This window comes from Lissotriton helveticus, chromosome 12 (assembly GCF_964261635.1).
Source record: "Lissotriton helveticus chromosome 12, aLisHel1.1, whole genome shotgun sequence".
NCBI lineage: Eukaryota > Metazoa > Chordata > Amphibia > Caudata > Salamandridae > Lissotriton > Lissotriton helveticus.
The window spans coordinates 845,857,510-845,883,127 of NC_136073.1; the positions used below are offsets into that span (position 1 = coordinate 845,857,510).

The 25,618-nt window shown below is 47.8% G+C and overlaps 1 protein-coding gene across 6 annotated transcripts in view; it reads left to right on the top strand.

Moving 5' to 3' along the window:
* TCF3 (transcription factor 3) overlaps nt 1–25,618 on the top strand; it is a 620,473-nt gene that overhangs the window by 207,833 nt on the left and 387,022 nt on the right. For all 6 annotated transcript variants that reach the window (XM_078670855.1, XM_078670856.1, XM_078670859.1 and 3 more), the window contains exon 7: nt 5,256–5,391. In XM_078670855.1, coding sequence (XP_078526981.1) covers nt 5,256–5,391 — 136 coding nt within the window. The remainder of the gene's footprint in view (nt 1–5,255; nt 5,392–25,618) is intronic.

Below are 25,618 nucleotides of genomic sequence, written 5' to 3' on the forward strand. Positions count from 1 at the left end.
ATGTTTAAAAATATTTGCCGGGTGTCTTTGGTTTCCATCATGTGTTGTGAGGGGTTAAAAATATTTTCAAAATGGAGTAACCATTCAGCTGGCGTTACTAAAGTATCGACCCTAGCCGAGGAAACGTCTTTAAACAAAGGCTGGTCGATAGTTTTCCAAAAGAGAATAGAATTCTTTCTCAGCCGCCTGGACCAGGTTATCCCAAGCGTTCTCACTTATTTCAATTTTTCTCAGCTTTAGAGCTAGTTTATAGCTCTTCTGAGGGCAAACGATTTTTCATCCGTTCCTTGGTTTCCTTTTTAATTCTTCGCTCAAGTCCCTATTTAATCTGGAACAGTGATGGTTAAACCATCGTTGACAATCATTACTAATTTTATTATTTTTGACTCTCAATTCCTTAGAGATAGCATCGGCGATATCTGGAAAAGCCGAGACAATGTCTACATTGCAGGATTGATTATCCAAACATTTTATTATATAGTGTTTATTCTCGTGCATTATTGTCTCCGCAAAGGCCGTGGGGTCTACCCCAGCCCATTTTAACTAAATCCCATTGTCGCCTTGGGTTTTGATGTTGGTTGCAGGTGCTGTTAACTTCTTTCTGTGGAATAGTTTAGAATTTAATAATAACAAGACTGGGTGATGGTCACTAAGCAAACTAGGTAATATAAAGCATTTTCCACCAAACTCCTACAGTTTCTGGATATTAAAAAGTGGTTGATGCATGAGGACGACCTAGCCCCCTCATAACTATGTTTGATGTATACCGCCTTATAAGTTCCAGGCTCCATAGTTTCCAGGTTAAATTTAAACATAGCGTGATTTATTGCTTCGCCATACAAACTGTGAGGGAAGTGAGAGATTTTCTCCACCTAGTTCTGTATTAAAATCCCCTGCCTATATCATGATGCTTCCTCCCCTCAAATCTTCCAAAAAGCTATCCAGCTCTCCATCCAATTGAGCAATTATCTCCTGTCTTGTATTATCAAATATATTGTTATAAAAATTAATAAGTACAATGTTCTGTCTCCCTTTAACAGTAAAAGCTAAAAGCTGAAAATACAGTGAATTTGTACCAATCTTCTTTAGAACCAAGAGTGCTAATATAGAAACCAATACTGCCAAACCCCTGCTCGCTCTCCCCGCTGTAAATGGTATTGCATTGGAAAAGAAAGTGTTAAAACCATTAATATAAATGAATTCTGTCGCCCAAGTTTCCTGTAAAAGGATCAGTGATCAGTGCTGTATGCTCTTTAACCATAATGGGTTTTGTAGTTTGTTTTTTACCCCTGCAATGTTCCACATCATCATTTGTAATAACCCGACCAGTGAGCTTTCTAATGGAGCAACCCCAATCAGGCTGTTTGGATTAATGAGGTCACTACAAGTATCTAATTGCGACTGTTCCAAAGAGTTTACTTCAATTCTTTTTAAGGGAATACAGGGGTTGACTTCCTTTATCCTTTCCACTATCTTGCGTGGTACTACTACCCTAAATGTGTGTACTTGATTTGGGTTGCTTAAGCTATCGTCCAGTGCTATTGTTTTTAAGCCCAGTCAATCAACCTCACTGCAGCTTCCAAGGTGTGCGAACCTATTAGCCTTAAGCCACGGCCTGAAATTCACAGGAGTACGATATATTCTTCCTGATTGGGCGGGTGTTTCAGAACTAGGTCTATAAAAAGATCTCAGGGGTAAAGCAGTTATGCCCTCATTACAATCCTAGTAATGCCAAGGATGTTTTGCTGAGGCCTCTTCTAGTAGGCGACCTCCCACATTAGTATGACGAACATTTACTACGATACAATCACCATCACATTGCTTATCCCCATTGCCCACTCAGCCCACTCTTCTTAGCATGATTATTTCCTGAAATAAGAACCCAGGACTACAATGAGTATTACAAGTGAACCCGTGTACAACCTGGTTCCTTAGTAAATCCTATGTTTCAGTGACATTTTCCCGGAGTTTTGGGACATTTTTCAGGATGATTACATAAGGGGTTTTAGGGAGGGTTTTGGCACAACAGAACAGGCCTTAAATCTTTCTATGATGCTGGGGAAATATGTTCAAGCAAAACAGGGCAAGCTATATATGGTCTATGTAGACTTGTCCGCCGCTTTTGATTGTGTCTGCCACGCAAAGCTTTGGACTGTTCTGATACAAATAGGAGTAGACGCTTCCCTCGTAGATTTTTTGAGGGAGCTATATTCCAAGGCCTCTGCGAGGGTACGTTTCGGTACAAAGGGTGAACTATCGGTGTCGTTTGGAGTAGAGCGTGGTGTTAGTCAAGGCTGCGTCCTGGCCCCCTTTCTGTTCTCCCTCTATACAAAAGGCTTGGAGAGGGAGATGTGGAGGGGGGGCCAGGACCGACCCCAAGTACGTAAGCGTCCGATCCCCGCTCTGCTCTATGCAGATGACGCCGTGATACTGGCTCGTACCCCACACGAACTGCAGAAGGCTTTGGATAGGTATTAACACTTCATGGGGAACCTTGACTTACATATAAATATAAAAAAGACATATGTAATGGCGGCAGGCACAGGGAAAAAACGGGTTAAAGATATTTTCCTTAGTAATCAAAAACTTGAATTAACGGCCCATTATCCCTACTTGGGCATTATAATAGATGAGAAATTGAATTGGAAAGCTGCGGTTGAGGCAAGAAAACTTCTTTTCATGAGAGCCATCGCCGCCCTTATAAACTTCTCGCAAAGGCTGGGTAAAAGGCCCCCCGTGGAACTGTTAAAAATGTATTGTGCTAAATGCCAGTCAATAGCCCTATATGGGGCTGGAGTGTGGAGGCATGCCAACATTAGTGCTCTGCAGGTGGCAGAAAATACTTTTCTAAGGTTTCTCCTAGCGGCACCCAAACGAATTTCCACATTAGCCTGTCATATGGAATTGGGGATACCATACTTAGGGGACTTAGTAAAAATCCAACCACTTTTACTTTGGCGACGAATTTGGACTTCTGAAAAGAATTTAATTACAAAGGAAATCATGGCAGATTGCATGGAATTAGACTACTCACTGAAAATAAGTTGGTTCCTCTATGTGAAAAATGTCCTAACAGACTTAGGGTTAGAGTCTTATTATACAGCACCTGAGGAGATCTGTGAAATCTCGAGGAAGGATCTGAAAGCAAGGGCACTTAGCCATCTAGAAGGCTTAAGGCTTGCTAGTGAAGCCACGAAACCTTCTGCCCAACATGTAATTGCGGTTCAGATCACCTTATGAATTCAATAATTTTTATTGTTGTCCAGATAGTGATCTTCAAAGCTAGTGTGGAAACCTTATTTTTAAATTGTAATGATTGTGTATTACTTGTTAATATGTTTTTTTATCTGACTGTAACACTGCTTTTATGGTGTTCTATTTTGCAAAACCGAATACAGAAATATATATATATAAGGGGTGGCTTGGGGGGGGGGGCAGACTAAGGGATCCCTTATGGTCTGACCTTGATTGATGGTGGTTTTCAAGTGGTTGAGTATCGGTGTTACTATTCCTTAGGTCACCATTTAATAGTATACCATTTTTCTGTTTGGTAGCTGGTTGTGGTCTAGACAAGCCTAGTATATCCTTCCTGTGTGATACAGAGGAGTGATGTCTCTTGAACTCTTATATCACAACTGGGGCTTCGCTCATTTGGTTTTAGTTCCTTGGGTTCCTTGTCGTTATCCTTCCAGCCTGGTATGTCTCTCTGGCACGAAGTATTAACATTTGACGCCTCCAAAGCTGAAAACAGTTCCATTAGTGAAGAGTTGTCTTTTTGGACAATTTTTAACTCTGACATAACTTGCCTCTCGATAGTGTATCTTCCCATGTACTTTTTTAAAGAGTCTCAATGGCTTGCATATATGGTGCTGTGTCATCAAGATCTGTTTTGGGCATTACTTCATTCCGTTTTGCTGTCTTGCCCTATTTTATTTTGGTTTCGTTAAGCCATTCTTTAATGGAGCTAACGCCATTTGCTGCTTAGACCTTTTTGCAGGTGGGGAAATCAGTTCTGGTGAGTTAGGTGCTACAGAAATTTCAGGAGATGTTATCAAAACACAGGGTCCGACATGTTAACAGGAGCTGAATTGGATAGATTAGAGGCGCTGGAACTTTTGTTCTTCAAGCTAAAATCAGTCCTGCCACTTTTATCTCCAAGTTCACGTGCTACGAAGCCAGGGCTACTTTTGCCATTTGTCAAAACCATGGATTTAGGCTCTTTGTGGACAGAAATCAGTGCTGTTTTGGTAGTGGCTAGTTGCTCTTCAACCTGGACAATTTCGTCATTGATGATACCCATAGCATTTATCAAATAATTTGTGATTGATGCCGTTTTGACCGCTTGCATCCCCTTGGTAGCAACCGTCAATTTCCTTTTTCCCATGTCACCCGCTGTACTGGTACGCCAAAATGCAAGCAAAATAATTTCAAAAATTCTTACCGGAATATTATGACATCAGATCACAGGACCAATGGGGGTGGCCCAGCCACGGACGGGCTCAGACAGGCCCGCCCTTGTTCCAGGTTTTGTCCGCGCGTGCGTTCCGCCCTGCGGAACCCGAGCAGGCTCTTTATGCGCCTCCAGGCGCGGGAAGACCATGGCGGCAATGGCCGGGAGTGTAGAGGCTCCTGGGGGTTGTAGGAAACTCCCCCTTCACAGAAAAACGGGCTCCTGATGAACTTTCATTTATAGCTCTTGGGTCTGTCATTTCGCCTTCTGGGAAGGTATTCCTTAGGAATGTATTGGGGGCTATTTTACATCTGAAAAGTATTCTGAATCATAAAATTTGTCATTTTCATTTTTTCCCTTATTTTTAAAAAAGCAATCTTTAAAAAAAAAAAAAATGTTTTTATACTGCAAGACACATTGTGATTGTTGGGAATGCCAAACAGTCATTCCTCTTATAGCTCCCATTAGAGGGGCATTCCATTACTGTCCTTAGCAATTACGTATAGTTGCCAGGCCACTGATGTGATTCAGTGCACTGACTGCTCCCCTGCTTCTGCTGCCAGGCCACTGATTAAATACAAATTCAGCTGTACTTGGCGACTTTGGCAAAGCCAATAGGTGTGAGATCTAACTGAAAAGGCAAACTTGACCTATTTGTTATGTTAATGCTTGCTGTATCTGTTAATCTAATAGGCTTTTCAGAAATCTTTTCTAAGGATAACGTACTTATGTGGAGCAATGTGCATGTTTTGCGGCATCTCAATTTTTATTGGCTATTAATTGAATGTGCCATCTTGTTTCTTAGCCTGGTTTCCTGCCTAGTGAAATTGGAATGACAAGTCCAAGCTCACTTTCACCTACAGGAGTGAAGGGACCATCGCAGTATTACTCCTCGTACCCCAATAATCCTCGTAGAAGACCAGCAGGAGACAGCACTATAGGTAATGCCCATTGTAATGAAGCAGGATCATGTTTGCCAAGTCCTTAATAAGAATGTAATTATGATTGTGCGGAGTGACTTGCATTAATTGAATCCAGTACCTGCCTTTGTCCTTTTTTTAAATGTATTATATTTTTAAGTGCGATTGCAATTGTGCTTGACCTGATTCGCAACTGACAAGCCACTAGGTTGATAAATCACTTGGGTGTTACGTTGAATAGGATGTCATTTCTGAGCCCAATTTTTAGCAGCATGGATAGACCAATTGTACTAGAATGTGTATTAATTCCCTGGTCTGAGAGGGCTTTACCTTTAACTTAATGAGGAGACACGTTTTGGGCATGATGATATCCTAAGTACAAGTTAACTTGTAATGTGACACTAAGGAAAATGCCCTGTAAATGTGATTTCTGATGGCAGTGAGGCACGCAGTAGAATACATCTAAGTGACACGAGAAGGGTTTTCAAACTCAGGACAATTACATGCAAGATTGTTTGAGGATCTCTCTTCAAATGTCCTAGATTTGCATGATGTGCATTATTCCACTATCTAGTGGTTGGGACATAAAAAGAAGTGTAAAAGGTTTTCTTTGTGGGCTTTGACCATGGGAAATGTCTAAAGGACCTCCCTTTGATAAGAATAAGCCCACGATGCCCCTAGAAAGTAGGCAGCATTGTAAGATGCCTTTTTCCACCATTGGGCATCTCCCATGGAAGGAGGCAGTATAAAGCACTGTGATGTTGACATTAAGCCTACAATTCCGCAAAATGTGATTTCCATTTTAGATTTTGTTTTCTGCTTCTGAAATTGCACTGGTTGTCCTCTTTCACCGTGGAAGTAACCTTGTGTGGAGGAGGTATTTGGATACGATTACCGCTATTTTTGTTTAACTATATTAACTGCTGTAGCTACTTTGTGTCTCTTCACAGTAATGTTTTCGTAAATGCTTCTTGAGTATATGTACCTGGAGAGCTAGTTGTCTACAGAACACATATAGATACACAGCCCATAAACACCAATATCTCTCCTTTTTTCTTGTGGAATACCCCATGGTCTTACTTCCAGATTTATATGTTCTATAAAGATTCAGTTATATTTCATCTATGATCCCTTATTTATGCTGAGCCTGAAGTCTGAAGCTTATATCCCACAAACAAGTTAGATTTTTCTGATATGCTTAGTTTCACTTTTGTAGTATTTAACAACTCTTCATACATTGAGTGATGTATGGCTCTTTTGGATTGGTTGGATTTTGGAAAAAGGAGCAGTCTATAGTCCAAACTGCTGTTTGCTTCTTTTGTGTCTCTAAAACTGGTGAAGGTAAGTGTATTGTATCAATGTCTTTTCCTGTTGCATGTTAAAAGAGAAACCAGTAGTTGACCCTTCCACAGCCCCTCTTCGCCCTTAGGCAGACTCTACTGTTGGGAAGCGATCACTGTTCCTTTCAGAAGGAATATTCTTACTTCACCAGTGATCGTCAATTATAGTCATAGACTGAATAGTCCAGCCCATGCACAAGTAATATATATTTCATAAATATTGGGGTGTGTGTATATGGTGTAGCCTTAAAGGAATAGTGTATGTTGTTCTTCAGAACTTGTTTGGTACTAAGCACTGAATTGTTCTGATCACTCGAGGGGTCCTGATTCTATTTAACAAAAATGTACATTTTCTTTCACAAAACCCTGTTTTAGGGTGGGGGGGGGCTTCTACTGAAGAGGAGATAGACAATTTCTGTTTATTTTCTTTAAAAATTAAGCCAGTTGTGTCAGTGTGCCTCTTTTTGCATGGTTACCCCCACATTGTTCCTGGTTTTGATGTGGTTTCAATTGAGTGTACAGGGTCCCTGCAGACCAGGTCCCCTGTGCCAGTGATTCTTCCCTAAAAAGAAATCCCTAATTAGTACTTCTTCCCCCTGTAAGTCCCTAGTAAATGGTACCCTGGGTACCTAGGACCTGGGAGCTGAAAATGCTCCCCTAGATACCATCCACTGGGACCAAGCCACTGCCCTTTCTGAGTGCATGCCCCTGTGAGGTAGAAAATGACAGTCGACATGGCACCCTGCCTGGGTGCTATTCCAGCCAGCACTGCCTGAAGGCATAGGTATGTCATCCCTCTAGCAAGCCTTACAGCTAGGAGGCCGGGTCCACTATACCACAGGTAAGGGCATATCTGCATGAGCAGATTGGATAATATTGGAGTCCATTCCTTATTATTGGAAGTGCCAGGGAAGCCATAGAGAGCACATTGGTTTGGAAACAATACAACTCTAGTTCCGCAGTACCATGATGGCTTCACTAAACCCAGGAGTGTTTGGTACCAAACTACTCCTTTCAATAAATCCACACTATTGGTTTTGGATTTATTGTGCCCTGCACACAGAGGGCACCTCAGAGGTGCCCCCTGAAAACCTACCAACCCTGGTGTGGTCTCAGACGTGCTGTTGGCATCTAGGCACCACCAGACATGTTTTTGGACCCCTGGGTAGGACACCCCTGCTCTCTGGGAACTGTAATAATACATATCCTGGGCAGAGGTGTCACATCTCCCCCAGTATGTGCCTGTGCTCGAAGCAGCAGATGGCAGCCCTTCGTTTACACCCCCACTCTTGGGTGGGAAAACCGGCAGGAAAACTCAAGAGACTAGTGGATGTGCCCACTTCTGCCAACTCTACCCCTAAGGTGGGGTAGGCTAGGAGAAGCACATCTTTCAATCTCCTCCATCTTGAAGATGGGGAGACCCTCCAAGCAGGTCTAGACCCCCTTCCACAGGAGGGTGGCATAATAGAGGGTGTAGTCACCCCAGGTAAGGTGCTCATTGGCCTACATACTACTCCCCTAAAACACCTCCTAAATTTAGTATTTAGGTGGCTCACCCAGGTCTAGAAACTATATCTGCAATGACCTAAGAAGCAAGAAGATGACCCTGCAGAGCAGACTGAAGACGCAAACTGCCCTGGCCCCAGCCCTACTGGCCTGTCTCCAGCTCCTGCAAACCTGCTTCCTGGCTTGCAGCCAGCGGCCTCTGAAAACCCTGGGAGGACTGCTGCCTTGGAAAAAGACTCCAATCTCCCTTGGTTAGTGGACCTGTCCAAAAGAAACAGACTACAAGGGGTCCGGATCCAGCTGGATCCGTGATCCCTGCCTACTCTGCACCCGACGCCCACGGCCCGAGTCTGAGTAGCTCACCTGTGCAGTGAAGTCTCCCCTGCGATTCCTGACCTCTCATCCAACGTTGGCTGACCTCTCCTGATTTCCACAATGGCGTCTGCAGTGTGAATCCAGAGTTATCCAGTATTGGGGTATCTTTCATAGATTCACATGCCTGAATCATTCCCCGTCGACGGGGAATGATTCAGGCATGTGAATCTATGAAAGATACCAATACTGGATAACTGAAGTTACAGGTAAGTAACTTGTTTTCGTATCCTCTGATGGCGACCAAAAAGAATGAATAACTAATGCGATTAGCCTGACCCCTTAGAAACCTCCTGAGAAAAGCTCAGAACCTCAGATTTTCACCAGTTTTTTCTTCAGGACCTGCTTGGACTTCGTGTCAAGATGTCTGAAAAGGAGAAGAAAGCCCTCTTTAAAGCCTGTGCAACTTGTGCTAAGAAGAGGTTGTATGTGGAGGACAAGCACAAAGATTGTATTTACTGTCTGTACCCAGACCACAAGGCAGCAGTCTGTAAAATATGCACACTTTTTCAACAAAAACTCTGCGAGACCGTGAAGGATTTCTTTTGACCTGGCTCCAGAAACTTAAATCAAGGAAGGGACCAGACTTCAGCGACAGTGATGAAGCATCCTCTGCTACATCTTCCAGAAGTCGGTAAAAAGGTGTAGAGCCTCTCCTTCGCCTTCTGAAGAAAGTCCTGGTAAGGCCTTAACCAGTTCGGCGCTGATGACGAGCTCAGCTCGTCATCAGTTGCGCCGCTCGCACGCTGATGACGAGCTGAGCTCGTCATGTAACCCGGCTCTTTTAAAAAAGCCGCGCAGCATGAAAAAAGCCGCCGCACGCATGCGGTTAAAAAAGACCTCTTATGGGGTCTGAAGGGCATAGTCCTGGCGAATCTCCTTACCAAGGTGTAAAGGAGAGGGAAGGACTGTCAAAAGGAGTGATGTCTGAGAGGACATCCAACTCTGTTCCTCCATCTTCCCCTGCGGCTCTAAAGGCTTTCAAAAAACCCTCCTCACCCTCCTCACTCTCTTCTGAGGTGAAATCAATGAAGAAGACTCACTTGTCAATGACGCTGTCAACAACTCCGTCGACATCATCCACGGTACAGTCAAAATCTTCCCCTTCAACTTTGGCTCCATCGATGGGCTCGTCGACGGTGACTTCAACGTCTCCGGCAATGACTCTTTGGGTTTCCGCGTCGAAAACTTCAACGCCAGTGGTGGCTGTTTCGTCGTTGATGGTGTTGACGTCGACGAGGATGTCGACGTCTAGGGTGACGACGGCTACCACATCGACGACGACGATGGCTGGGTGACTGCTGCGTCGATGATGTCCATTTCTTCGTCGACGACTCTCTCATCGCCGTCGACAACCTAGTCGGTGGAAAAAATTACTATTTCGGTCAGAAAATGCCAGATTACAACTGAGATGACTTCTCCCAGGAGGGTGACTCCTCTACCTCCTGCACTCCTCCTCGAAGAAGAGGGCTTTGAAGAGGATGATGGGCTGTTTGCATATGCAAATAGCCCTTCTCAATTACATGTCAAGTGTCAGGACTCAGATTCTGAGGGTGAATACTTGGAGGAACAACAATATGAACCTTTCTCAGATTACCAGGAGGACTACCAGCAGGAGATGGTCTCTATGCCTTCCTCCCTACTAGCAAACTTGCAGACCATGCTCTTAGACTATAGGAGGTTCGCAACTCAACCTCCAGTTCAAGTTGTGGTGCCTGTTACTGCTGGTCCGCCGGCTCAGCCTGCTTCTCCTTAATTACCACCGCCTCAGCCAATGCCTGTGGCCCAGGATGCACCACCTATTGTGCCTCTCGTTCAGGATGACACCTCGATGAGGAACAAGGACAGGTCTTAACTCAGGGGATTATATGGCCACATTGAAACTAGAGGACGCTTATTTTCACGTACCCATCCATCCAGCCCACAGGAGGTTCCTTCGCTTCACAGTAGCCAAGAGACACTTTCAGTTCAAGGTCCTACCTTTTGGACTCCGATCTGCTCCGCGTATCTTTACAAAGGCGTTAGCTCCGGTAGCAGCTTTTCTACGAAAAAAAACGCATCAGGTCTTCCCTTACCTGGACAACTGGCTGCTGAAGACTCCTACCAAGCACGCAGCAGAAGAATCAGTCATGGCGCGCACACACCTGTTCGGCAATCTCGGGCTAACTCTCAACACAGAAAAGTCAACTCTGTTCATCCAGAACAGTCAGATTTCTGGAATCCATTTTGGACACATCCATCAACAAGGCTTTTACGGCCCTGGAGAGGCGCGAAAAGCTGATGGCCATGGCCCGTCTGCCCCTAAAAATACAGTCACTTTCAGTTCGCCTCTACAAGACCATCCTAGGGTCCATTTCCTCCTGCATTCCTCTGATCCCTCACTTCAAGTTGCGGAAGCGTCCTCTCCAGTAGGAGTGGACTTGCAGTGGCGCCAAGTTGACGGTTCCTTTGATGACAAGGTCTGTTACCGTGGCCATGAGGGACGCTGCATCATGGTGGATGAACGAGGAGAACATTTCTCATGGTCTTTCCTTCAGGATCGCCCCTGCTCCTCAGATAATAACTACAGATGCCTCGCTGGAGGGCTGAGGAGCAGCCTTGCAAGACCTTCATGTAAGCGGCCATTGGCTACCCCAGCATCATCTTTTACATATCAATTTGCTGGTGCTCAGAGCGATTCGCCTGACTTTGCAGGCTTTTCTGCCACGAACACAGCAGTCTGCAGTTCTAATACGTACAGACAATATGATGGCCATGCATTATATAAACAAGGAAGGCGGCACCAGATCTCGACTTTTGTCAGAAGAAGCCCAAACAATTTGAGAATGGGCAATCCAGCAGGGATTATCACTCAAGCCGGAGCACCTTCCAGGCATTCTCAACAAGGCATCGAACACGCTGAGCAGACTGAAATCGGTCAGCCACGAATGGGAACTGGACCAATCCACTCTACAGAAGGTTTCTGATAGATACATCTGCCGTGTGGATTCCTCACCTTGTGAATATCCCCTTGCGTCAGCAACATTCGGAAATTCTTTTTTCGTAGCCTCGCGCCGACGTGGACTACTGACGTCATAGAGACACGACCTCGCTCGCGACTCCGCTGACGTCACCGACGCCTATAATAGGCCCACGCCGGCGTGATGACATCAGTTCCCTTTTTTCCGCGTCGTCGACGCTAACGGTTATCGGGAATCTCTGTAGCCAACGGATACTTTGTTGTCTATATTGTTACCATTTTCTGCTTCTCTGTATCCTGTATCTTCGACAATGTCTTCAAAAAAGACCGGCTTCAAGCCATGCAGAGAATGTGGCAAAATGATGTCCATTACCGACCCACACAGCGACTGCATCTGGTGCTTGAGCTCGGACCATGATGTGGATGACTGCTCTTCGTGTAAGAAGATGAACCCGAAGGCCCTGAGGGAGAGAGAGGCGAAGCTCCTGGTAGCTAAGATGAAAGCTGGAAAGGAGAAATCGTCGAGGTCCCGTTCTCGAAGGGCGAGGTCGAAGTCAAGATCGAGGTCGAGGTCAAGATCTCGGGGGAGGTCATCCTCGAAGTCGGCTTCGGATCATGTTTCAAAGAAGAGAAAACATAAGAAGAGGAGACATGAATCCCGACGTCGTTCTGGTAAGGAGTCGAGATCGAGGTCGGGGTCACCGAAGAAGTCCAGAACCTGAAGGTGAGGCTTCTCCATCTGAGTCTCGGGCGCCGTCTCCGGCTCCGATTGCGACTCCGGCTCTGAATCCGTCTCCGAATCCATCTCCGGCGCCGTCCCCGGCCCGAGATGAGGAAGAGCTTAGAGAGGATGGGGATTCCGCGCCTATAAATGAGCCGAATCCGAGCACTCCTCGAGACAGGCCTGAGGGTTTTCAACCGCCCTTTCCTGCCCCAGGCCAAGACCCATCTGCGTTTCTCAATGCAATGTATGGGGTCTTTTCAAGGGCGTGGTACCCCTCTGGTGCACCTTCGGGTCCCATGGGTCCTCTAGCTTTTAACTTAGGAGTTCCTCACTCCTATCCTCCGGCTCCATTTATGCCTTACATGCCGGCCCCGACGCCGCCGTGGCATTTTCCACCTCCACCGAAGCCATCGACGCCGATCCCGACTTCGCCTGCTCCGAATCGGCCTCGAACACATCCCTCCGAGCCATCGAGTTCGATTCCGACGTCGATTCAGAATCCGTCGGAGCCGGTGGTGGATCCGGTGGCAAAGCGTGTCAAGATGAGATCCAGAAGAGAGGCTCAACGACTTTTGGAGGAAAGGAGGTTCTTAGATTCACAATCTGACATGGAAGAAGGTGAATTGGATGAAGATGGTTTTGAGGAGTTGGCAGACGCAGGAAGTCCGGATTTCTCTCCAGAGTGGGAGTTACCCTCAGGCTCTAGTACACCCTCTAAGGATGTTCAACCCTACCATTTAATTATGAGGAAGGCTGCCGATCTCCTTAAATTAACTTTGCCTACTGCAGAATTCAAACCTAATATTTTGACTGAAGTATTGCATTCTCCAAGTTCAGTGGTGGAACCTCTTCTTCCTTTTAATGATGCTCTGACAGAGCCCATTTTGGAAGTATGGAAAAAACCTTTGTCGGCTCCTGCTGTCTCTAAAGGTGTAGCCAGAAGATACAGGGTTGCCCCTGAGGACCCTGCCTTTTTTTTTTTTTTTTTAAATCCTTTATTGTGCATCAACAGCATACAAATACTGGCCTACAACCACCTGGCCGGCCTCGAGAGCAATTGTTAAAGTATAACCGCGAGCAATAAAGTAACTCAGTAGTCAGTCCAGCACGAGTTAGAACAATTATCAAAATAGGACTTCAATGCGACGTGACCACCGAGTCACAGGATTAGAGAAGGTGATTTTTAACATGAAAATAAAAGGATCAGATGCGGCATAATCAACCGGGGACACAGGGTGGGCAATGCACTAAACCAGTAGTCAACAGAACGGGTAATAATAAACGAGTTAGCAAAGCAGCAATATATTCAGCAGGATAAAAGAGCACGGAGTCATTTTCAAACTAGTCATCGCCCACCCCATGGACGTGAGGCTACCTTAGTAGCAGTTACAAAGGGAAGAAAAACACCCAACCTTCAAAGCACGAAAGGCATAATGTATAACCAGCATATTAACCCAAAGAAGAAAGGAGGTGGGGAAAAGAGAAGAAAAGAGGAGAGAAAGAGAAAGAAAACAGAAAAAGAGAGGAAAGAAGATTCAAATAGAGGCCCATGGGAACTAAAAAGAAAAGGGGAAACAAAACAGGGAAAAAAAACCACCCCCACCCCCCCACCCTGCACTCCTGCGGAGGCCACGGCCTACCCCCCCCCCCCCCCCAGCAGCGTGCCTGTCGCCCATGAGAGTACCCGAAATGTAGTCAAGAAAGAGAAAAAGAAAGATATTATATATAGACTGGAGGAGGGCTATCCACACGGGCTCCCGGTCACCCCGTCCCATCACATACATTCCTCCCCAAGATACACAATGCACCACACTAGTAAAGCAAATCAATACGTACTGGGGAGAATTAGGAACATACTGCAGAAATAAGCGTGTCAGAAGAGCGCACGCCCCCCACCCCCGCCAGCCACCCAAATGTCAACATGGAAGAACACAACTTATCCTTGGCCAGTTCGTGAAAGTCCCCGGAGGCAAGTTTGTCGAAGAACGCCATCATCCGCCAACAGATGGAGACAAGGTATCCAGGCAAGACCAAAGAGCAACAGGAGCGCACAAAATGGACGCCGCTGGCCACCCACAGAGTCATCCACCAAGACGGCCATCTTCCCCGAAGTAGTCTCAGAACACGTACACCACACCCGGGATGTAAAGACTAGGGTGGAAAAAGCAGATACAGGATCCAGGCGCCGCTGGGGCAAAGCAGAAGACATCAGTAATGGTACGGGGCACAAAGCCGCCATCATCCGCCGCAAAGGGGAACCATCAGAGCAATCCAAACCCCCGGATAGTCTTCGACGACTCACAGTGCCATACAGCGCCAACTCTGCCCCCCCGCACATCATGACGACACCAGCACCCCCATCAGAAATAGACGGGGGGAAATCATCAAGCACCAGGGGGGCGTCCGATCGGGAGTGTCCCAGCATGAACGCAATAACATCCAGCTTCCTCTCCAGCTCGCGGGCTCCGTATTCCCAGGCAGATCGAAGGGCTCCAAGCGCACCCAGGATGTCACCACAAGAGAACGCGGGCCCTCTCCCCCGTATGGCAGCGCCAGTTGACTGCGTGCACTCTCCCACTAGCTGTACCTCGATAGTCAAGAAGGCAGCCGCCATCACTTCTCGGTGGCCCTTCAGGGTTTCCATCGCAAACGGGGACCGGAGATCAGGCACAGGCGAGTACAGTTCGGCGGGACCACTATCCGGATCGTGGGAACAGCAAAGGCAAATCACCAAGAGAGCGGCCCCATACTCCGCACATCTGCGCTCCAAAGCAACGCCAGCCGAGAATTCGGGAGCAGCCCGGGAAAACCGGGCCGAATCTCAAACCGCGTCGGGGCAGCCACCATCCGTATTCCACTTGAAAACAAAGGCACCACCAGGTCACAGCCGGGGGAAAGCACCAAAGCCGCACCACCCGGCGACTAGGGCATCCGTAGTAGGGGTCGGACAGATAGGCACTGGGCACCACCAGGACGACGCCACGTCAGTAGAGATGGCCGTCGCTGTCCCAGCCTCCGGCCATGTTGCGCAGCAGATGCCTAATCACAGAGTCTTCCAAGCTGCTGACATTCGTTCCGAAATTCTCCGAGTGGGGGGGCCGGCAGGGAGTACGGGAATGCGCTATCGATGTCAGCGCACATTCCCAAACAGCAAAAACGATACACAATTGCAGGATGACGAACAGAATAGCCGTGCGGGACTCAAAGGATCGCGGAGCCGGGAGACTACACGTCCGACCGGATCGCCATCTTGGCTCCTCCCCCGACCCTGCCTTTTTAACATCTCACCCTTCACCGGAGAGTTTGGTCATTCAGGCTGCATGTTCCAAAAAGAACGTTAGTGCTTTCCCTCAGGTTCCTTATGAGAAGGAGGCAAAGAAGAAGGATCAGGTGGCAAAGAAGATCTTCTCCTCTTCCAGTATGGCATTAAAGTCATCAAATGCCACTTGTTTGATGGGGAGGTATTTACACGCACTTATGGATTCTTTGCGTGTTCTTGCTCCAAAAGTTCCTGATGACAGCAAGAAGGACTTTGAGGAAGTCATCTCTGACGCTCAGGCGGCGGCTCATCAGGTTATTCAGAGCGGCCTGGATACTGTAGACTCTGTGGCGCGCATTATGGGCACTGCTGTCATTACTAGGAGGTCCGCCTGGTTGAAATCCTCTGACTTTTCGGCGGATGTTCAGGCAACATTGTTAGATCTTCCTTTCGATGGTTCTGGCCTCTTTGGGAAGAAGGCTGATGCGGCCCTTGAGAGGTTTAAGGATAGTAGAGCGACTGCCAAGTCTTTAGGTCTTCAAATGAGAGGTTCTTCGACTGGCAGAAGATTCAGAGGATTTGGTCGCTCTTCCTTTCGGAATTTCCGGCAAGGCCAGCAGCATCAACAACAACAACAGCAGCAGCAGAACTCCTTATATAGGACATATAGGGGAAAGCAGAGAGCACGTCCTCGTGGACGTCAGGCCTCTTCCTCCTCCACTTCCTCCAACCCTGCAGCCCTAGATCCGACATTCAGGATCATGTGGGTCCGGTTGGGGGCCGGCTTACCCATTTTCTACAAGATTGGGAATCGGTTACATCAGATCTTTGGGTTCTCAATCTTGTAGAAAATGGATATGCCCTTCCCTTTCGGGAATTCCCTCCCAATTTCCCTCCTTGCCAAGGGTATTGCTCCGAGGAACATCTGTCACTTCTGCAGGAGGAAGTGTTGACTCTGATAAGAAAGGGTGCGATAGAGGTGGTCCCAGAGCAGGAGAGAGGTCAGGGATGCTACTCCCGGTATTTCCTGATTCCGAAGAAGGATGGCAGACTTCGTCCAATCCTGGATCTCAGGATCTTGAATCTCTATCTGAGGCAGGAGAAATTCAAGATGCTCACCCTTGCTCAGGTTCTTCAGGCGCTGCAAGAAGAAGACTGGATGGTGTCGCTCGACTTGCAGGATGCTTACTTTCATATCCCAATCCTGAAGTCGCACAGGAGGTATCTCCGTTTTACGGTGGGATCGCAGCACTACCAGTTTGCGGTCCTTCCGTTTGGTCTTACTACTGCACCTCGAGTCTTCACCAAGGTGATGGCAGTGGTGGCGGCGCATCTCAGGAGATCAGGGATTCCAGTATTCCCTTATTTGGACGACTGGCTGATCAAGGCAGAGTCGTCAGAGAGAGTGCTCCATCATCTGCAAGAGACAACCCAGTTGTTGTACAGGTTGGGTTTTTCGATAAATGTGCCCAAGTCTCACCTGGTGCCCTCCCAGCGCAACCTGTTCATAGGTGCCGTACTGGACACAACCGTATGTTGTGCATTCCCTCCCCCTCAAAGGATTCGCGACATTCGGGATATGATTCCTTTATTTTACAATGGAGCGGTCGTTCCAGTCCTGAAGGTCCTTCGCCTGCTCGGTCTGATGGCTTCATGCATTCTGTTGGTCAACCATGCACGCTGGCACATGAGGGCGCTCCAGTGGTGTCTCCGCAGGCAGTGGTATCAGCACAACGGAGATCTCAGGGAGTCAGTGAGGATCTCCAGAGAAGCTGCAGCGGATCTGTCTTGGTGGGGCGTGGAAGGCAACCTGTCTCAAGGGACACCTTTCCAACTGCCTCCATCGGTGGCCACAGTGATAACGGATGCATCCACTCTCGGGTGGGGTGCTCATCTGGGGGATCTGGAGGTCAAGGGCCTTTGGTCTCCAGAGGAAAGGTTGCTTCACATCAACCTTCTAGAATTGCGGGCGATACGTTTAGCGCTCAAGGCCTTCCTCCCTTCCCTTCGCGGTCAGTCGGTTCAAGTCCTGACGGACAACACGACCGCGATGTGGTATATCAACAAGCAGGGAGGAGTAGGGTCGCAGTGTCTCTGCAGAGAGGCCCTGCGTCTCTGGTCCTGGGTTCAGGACCATCAGATTTGTCTGATGGCAAATCATCTGGCCGGAGTGTTGAACGTTCGTGCAGACAGTCTCAGTCGGCAGTTCTCTGCCGACCACGAGTGGAGGCTTCACCCGGAGGTGGTTCACGACATCTTTCAGATGTGGGGAACTCCTCGGGTGGACCTGTTCGCCACTTACGAGAATGCGCACTGCCTGTCGTTCTGCAGTCTCCAGTATCCGATGCAAGGAGCCTTGGGGGACGCGTTTCAGTTGAGTTGGAGAGGTCAACTTTTTTACGCGTTTCCTCCCATACCCTTGATTCCTCGGGTTCTGAGGAAAATTCGCCAAGACCGGGCCCAAGTCATATTGGTTGCCCCGGACTGGCCAAGAAGGGTGTGGTATACAGATCTTCTCCACCTCTCCTCTCACCCGCCGCTCCGTCTCCCTCTCAGGGCAGACCTCCTCTCTCAGATGGAGGGGCAGGTTCTACACCCCCACCTCCAGACATTGCACCTTCATGCCTGGAGATTGAACGGGGCAACCTGAATTCCTTTTCCCTCCCGCCTGACGTTGTGGATGTCATCTTGTCAGCCAGGCGTGACTCCACTAAGTCCATCTATTCTTATAGATGGTCGAAATTTGTCACGTGGTGTGGGGAAAGGTCTATTGATCCTTTGAAAGCCCAATTGTCTAATGTTCTCCAGTTTGCCCTTTCTCTGGCGCAGCAGGGGCTTGCGGTTGCCACGGTGAAGGGTTACCTTTCAGCGCTGTCGGCATTTCTCTGTTTGCCTGACCAGCCTTCTCTTTTTAAGTCTCCTGTTGTAGTGTAGTTCCTATTATCCCAATAGGCTCTGCGCATTGGAATAATACCTTCAATAGTATAGGCCTAGACCAGACGTTAACTAGGTCTACTACTGTCGATATTAGACTTAAAGTTTTGGGTTTGCCAGCTAGCTCAGAGTTCACTAGAAACTTTCTCGAATAGGCAAGGAGGAGTTGAACCTCCCTGGATAGACAAGAAGGGATTTAGTTTCTGACAACCATAGAACATGACAACTTTGCTCTCCCCTAATCAAGAGTGTATCTCTAGAGTTGTGTGAAAACAAACGACTTATTTTACTCAGTCAGTACGTGCATTCTTAGTCTCACCAGATTGTAGAGAAAAGGAAGAGACGGGCGTGTTCAATAAAAGATGTTATTTATTGATCAGTCTCTTTTCTCATACAAGAGAAATGGATCGATATTATTGCAATACTTATGGTTAAGTAAAGTGCATACAATAAAAGCAGAAGTATAAAATAATACTGTAAAAACATTGATATGGTTTCTAAGCCATATGAAGGTTTAAAATGAATACATACACATTTACATTTGACTAATCGTACTCAACTGGTGTTTCTAACTACGCCTACCCCGTGTACCTGACCTAAGCCTAATACGTGGGCGGGAATAGAAAGTTACAGTTTAAATTAAGTTTGTTTTGCCAAGTGACTGACTAAAGAATTCTCTGCAAGGGGTTATTCAGTTCTGTACCTGGAATCTAGGATGAATGAGGGATGGTATCTCTCGTCTCTGGTCTCGATATTCCAGGCTGCCTGCGAGGGCTACCCGGAAGCGCCGGAGCTGGATTTCTCGGCAGGAGAAAGCAGCGTCTCGTTCTCAGCGCGTCCGGAAAGGCGGGGCTGCGCCAGCGGGGTCTGCTCTGCTCTGGGCTTCGGCAAGTCTGGCTGCTCCGATCTCGTCACCACCGCGTGTGTTTGCATAGGGCAATATCGGTAATATTTATACCTTTAAGGTGCCGAGATTGACGTAAGGATGGACATAGATACGTCAATAAGGATGTCATACGACCTGGTCGTTAGCACATTCTTTTGCTGAAGTTCTCGGTGAAATCAAAACAATGGCCGCAGGGTTTTTCCCAGGTCTGTCATAGGTTTGATTTGTTTTGAGAACTCCGTATGCCTTCTCAGGGGCTGGAGGAATATCGCTTGTCTAATTACATGGCAAGCGTTATGACCTAATCAGATAACACGTTCCTGTGCCGTAGTGTGGCTTAATCAGATAACGGTTCCTGCATCATGGGGGTTTTCTGCCTCATGGGATGGCTGCTAGTTAACTTGTTAACCAGAATAGGGTCAGGAATAGGGGGATCGATACAGAACCTATAGGAATACATCACACTGTGGTTTTAAGGTTTTTGAAGGGTCTCATTAATAAGTTCCCTCCTTCTCCTTTTGTTGTGCCTCAGTGGGATTTAAATCTTGTATTGACCTTTTTGATGGGTGCTCCCTTTGAGCCTCTTCATAAATGTCCTATGAGGTTTCTTACCCTTAAGACAGTCTTCCTAGTTGCAATACCCTCGGCAAGGAGGGTTAGTGAGCTTCAAGCTCTTAGTTCTAAGCCCCCATTCCTGACCATTCATGCTGAACGAATGGTTCTTAGGACCAGGGCTGCTTTTCTGCCTAAGGTGGTAACTCCCTTTCGCCTGGGACAGTCCATTACCCTTCCTACCTTCTATCCTCCCCCTCACCCTTCCAAGGAGGAAGAGAGACTGCACCGTCTGGACCCTAAGAGGGTGGTGTCTTTTTACTTGGACAGATCCAAGGACTTTCGCTTGGAAGACCAGCTCTTCGTTGGATTTGCTGGCTGCAAGAAAGGAAGAGCGGTCCATAAGAGAACTTTATCGAGATGGATCGTCCTCTACATAAAGATCTGCTACTCTTTGGCCGGTAAGGAACCACCAGAGGGTATAAGGGCTCATTCTACAAGAGCTAAGTCTTCATCCTCTGCATTGGCTAGAGGTGTACCTGTGGAGGACATTTGTAGGGCGGCAACTTGGTCTTCCCTCCACACTTTCGCGAAGCATTACTGCTTGGATACCGAAGTGAGGAGGGACGGTCATTTTGCACGCTCTGTCCTCCAGGATTTCCTGGTCTAGAAGAGTGGACACCCTCCTCCGGGAGTGGGGACTGCTGTGGGACTCTATTCACAAGGTGAGGAATCCACACGGCAGATGTATCTATCAGAAGAACAAGTTACTTACCTTCGGTAACGCTTTTTCTGGTAGATACAATAGCTGCCTGTGGATTCCTCACTGACCCACCCGCCTCCCCGTTGTCCACTCTTCTATGCCGGAGTTACTGTAATGTAATGTATATATATTTTGTTGTCAAGGAAATGTTCCAATTGCTTTCCTGCTTTTGCTTAACACTGTGTGTTTTGCCTTGAGTATTGTGTACTATGTATACTTGTATATTTCTACTGTCATTGGTCCGTCCGTGTGCCTCGATGGCACGGAAAAAAGGGCGGAACTGATGTCATCACGCCGGCGTGGGCCTATTATAGGCGTCGGTGACGTCAGCGGAGTCGGGAGCGAGGTCGTGTCTCTATGACGTCAGTAGTCCACGTCGGCGCGAGGCTACGAAAAAAGAATTTCCGAATGTTGCTGACGCAAGGGGATATTCACAAGGTGAGGAATCCACAGGCAGATATTGTATCTACCAGAAAAAGCGTTACCGAAGGTAAGTAACTTGTTCTTTTCGAAGATGGGGCAGGCCTTCCATACATCTCTTTGCCACACTGGAGGACAAGAAATGCCGATTTTACGGAAGCAGGCTTCACCATCCGGGATCCTTGGGGAATGCGCTTTCGATGGTCTGGTCAGGTGCATTTGTTTACGCTTTTCACCCCATTCCTCTGATCCCCAGGCTTCTCCGGAAGCTCAAAGCGGTACCTTGCAAGATGATTTTGATAGCTCCTGCGTGGCCCCAACAGTTTTTGTTCACAGAATTGCATCTTCTCTCCCTGGACCTTCCACTTCCATTGCAGCTGATTCCTTTGCTGCTGTCTGTCCCAGGGCCAAGTCTGGCATTTGGATCCGCAATCTCTGCAGCTGTCTGCATGGCTCCTGAGCAGCGAGAATTTCTTGGTGTGACCCTTTCAACAGAATGTAGAGAGGTTCTCTCTCAGGCACAAGCCCCTAGTACCAACAATACATACAAGTTGAAGTGGAAGCGTTTCTGCATTTGGTGCCAGCAAAAAGGTGTCCATCCTTTTTCGTCTGTACGGCATGAAGTTTTTCCATATAGTCTTTCATTAGCAAAATCGGGTCTAGCTCACTCTTCCATCAAGGTGCATCTTGCCGCCATCTCTTGCTTCAGACGCATGTCTTCAGGTCCTTCCCTCTGGTTGACAAGGACAATTAAACAGTTTCTCAAGCGCTTTTTCAGAGTTTTCCCTCCGGTCAAGCCTCCTCCTCCCCTTTGGCATCTTAACTTGGTTCCCGCCCAACTCATAAAGCCTCCCTTCGAACCTATTCACCGGGCGGAGTTGAAATTCCTCTCCTGGAAGGTGGCTCTTCTGCTAGCCTTGACTTCGGCTAGACGAGTGGATGAATTGCAGGCTCTCACCATTCAGGAACCCTTTCTCCTGTTCAAAAAGGGTTCAGTGATACTGCATACCAACCCAAAGTTCATACCGATAGTGCCTTCAAACTTTCATTTGAATGAGCAGGTTATACTCAAAACTTTTTCCCTCAACCTGCTACTCTGGTAGAAAAGGCACACCACTCACTGGACATTCAGAGGTGCTTAAAATTCTATCTCCAACGTACTAAGGACTTCAGGAATTCTCCTCAATTATTTGTGTCCTTTAGTGACCCTCGGGTGGGCTTTCCCCTTTCCAAGCAGGGGATTGCTAGTTGGATTACCAGCGCTATCCAGTATTGTCACAGAGCAGCGGGTAAGCCCCTGGAAGTTCAGGTCCATGCTCACTCCACGAGGGCGATTTCTTCTTCGACATCCCTTTTTGCCGGAGTTCCTATCCAGGAGATCTGCAGGGCGGCGACCTGGAGTAGTACCCAAAAGTTTACAAGGCATTACTGCCTGGATTCTACAACGTATAGTGACACAGCAGTCGGCCAAGCAGTCCTGAGGCACCTCTGTCAGTAGTGACGAGCTTTCCCTATCATCCCTCCTTCCATGTTACTGTTTTTTTCAGGTCTTACACATTTTGAACTTCATGTGTTTATATTTTCTAAAGTTTCTAAGTATGTTATTGACTATTGAAATTGTCATTATGGTGAATATGCTATTGCTTTTTTCTTGGTTTTATAATGGTCATGGTTCCAAAAATGTGCTGATAACTACTAGCTACTCTGATACAAGCATGGGAATCTATGAGAGTTCCAATACTGAAGTAAGAAAACAAGTTACTTACCTGTAACTTTGGTTCTCCAGTATTGGAAACTTTCATAGATTCCCATGCGACCCACCCTCCTCCCCTGGGAAAGCTCAGCCTCTATCATCTTCAGTGATATGGTTACCCAACGGCTAGGAAAATCTGAGGTTCTGAGCTTCTCTCAGGAGGGGAGTAAGGCTAATTTGATTGGTGGTTCATTCTTTTTGGTCTCTTTTACAAAAAGAGGTGGATAGGTTGCAAAACAAGAATGGGCCTAGGCCTAGTTTCTGTTTTGGTAATGGTTTCTATTGCTATTTTATGTATACTGGGGGACTCTCATTCCTACAACGGGGAATGATACAAGCATGGTAATCTATGAAAGTTTCCAATACTGGAGAACCAAAGGTTCGAGGCATGTGGCCTGCTAAATTCATATCTAGTGCATAGATCGCCGCCTAGTGTTGGGTCTGGATGATTGCACATTGTTGTCCTGGAAGAGTCTTCGAAGTATCACGAGATAGGTGGCTCCTCCCCTGGACTACAGTGCGCATGGGCATCGACTCCATCCCCAGATTGTTTTTTTCCGCCATTGGGTTCGGATGTGGTTCTCGACGTCTCCGTGTCGGAACCGATAACCTTTGTTCTTAAGGCCAAAAGGCCTTCGTTACCAGCGTCGGTATTGTTTGCGCACGGTCTCGAGCGTCGTCCGACTCTCTGAGCCGGAAATCTACGGAGTCTAGTTACTCTTCGCACTTCGAGGCCCTCTCGTCGCAGCAAGACCCGACGACCTTAACATGGAGCGGAGCCCGTTTAAGTTCTGCCCCGTCTGTGGATCCAAATATCCACACATCGATGTGCATCCGGTCTGTAATAAATGCCTGTCACCGGACCACAACGAAGACGACTGCATGGCCTGCTCAAAATTCAGGTCATAGAAGACACTCAAGCATCGGCGCGCGGCGCGCCTCGAGGCCCAGCGAGCGACACCGGCACCCGACAACATATTCGACGACCCTGCGGAGGAAGGCGGTAGCCATCATCTCCAAATTTCACCACCGTCGACGGAGGTCCAGTCCGATCCCGAGGAACAGGTCGAAGGACAGGACCAGGACATTGAATACGTCGAGGAGGTAGGGGACGACGAAGAAGTTTATGGGGCCGCGGAAGATAGCTCAGAGGAAGAGCTATGCCCCGAAGTCTATATTACACAGGCTCAGGTCACGGGAACGCCACTCGGCCTTACCCACGACCCTGCACCGCTATCCCCGGCCCCGCATTCTAGCCCGGCCACGGACACTCAAGCGGAGCCGCCATCCAACGTATCGAAACCGAAACCTTCGGTTTCTACAACACCCAAGATGGCCGACGACCAGGCAAAATCGAAACCGAAACCAGCGGATTCGACAAAACCTAAAATGGCCGACGTCCAACAGAAAACGAAACTGAAACTAACGGACTCGACAACATCTAAGATGGCCGACGTCCCACAAAAATGGTCAAAGCCTGCTCCTTCGTCGACTTCAACCACCTCCGGTCCACAGAAGTCGAAGAAGGCTATCGAGCCAACAGCGCCGCAGAAGGTGCACAAGGACTCATCCTCCAAGAAGGGCGTCCGGCAAGAGTCGGCCTCTGTTGCTCCGGCACGGACGTCGAAGTCTGTTCACACGCCTTCAGACGCTCCTACGGCGCCGTCAACTAAACGCCCCGTCGAACAAAAATCGACTACAGGCCACGACCCAAAGGCCGCAGCCACTACGCATCGGCACAAGGATGTCGGTAATGCAGCATCGGCGCCAAAGCCTACAACGGAGCCGCGCCGCGTTGCAGCTGAAGAATCGTCGACGCAAATACCGTCGACACCGAGGGACTCCGACGCCACCGGACACCGAACGTCGGCCACGACACCCTCCGCCTCCTTCACTAAACAAGTCACCGACTCCCTGAAGAGGATTCGAGAAAAGACTTTGTCGGCGACGGCTCCCACGCCATCGGCTCCAAAAGAGGTTGACACTCCTCAGAAGTCTTCAACCAAGCTTATTTACACTCTTCCACCAAAGGTGCCACCAAAGGCATTTGCACCTAAATCGGTGCCAAAGACTTCGGCTCCTTCGACGCTTCAAGCCTCAGAAGAACACTCTGAGCGTTTCATCGATGCCCAAACAGGGAAACTGACCCTTTACAAAAGGAAGATCACTTCCCAACCACTGGAATCCTATGTTATTCCACTGAAGAAAAAGAGGCCTGCACAGGACATTCCTGCCCTTATTGAGCCTATCCTACCACCACCCAGAAGAAGTCCATCACCTTCCCCAAACCAATCAGGGGGAGAGGGTGATGAGGAAGACGACCAATACAATTTCCCAGTGGACAATGACCCTGATGTTCAGCAGGACACATATGACGACACTGGGGACCAAGGTGGCCAGCAGGTGGTACAAGATCCACAAGGTTTTGGGCCACGTACATCTCCAACAGAGGATTCTGCAGCATTTAATGCTTTAATCGAACGGGCAGCGGCAAATCATAATGTGGACATGCATGCTGACCCGGTGGAGGAAGATTTCCTGTTTGGCACTTTCTCTGTCTCAGAGAGAACAGTTAAAATTCTTCCTATGCTCAAAGGTGTCCTTAAACATGCCCCAGAGATCTTTAAGGAACCAACCAGGGCAAGAGTATCGAGAAAAAATACAGGCCAGCACCTGGAGATCCTGCATATATTCGAGGACAGTTGCCTCTAGACTCGTTGGTGGTCGCCAATGCCCGCAAAAGGGCAAACTCCCAAACTACGGGTGAAGCTCCTCCCCCT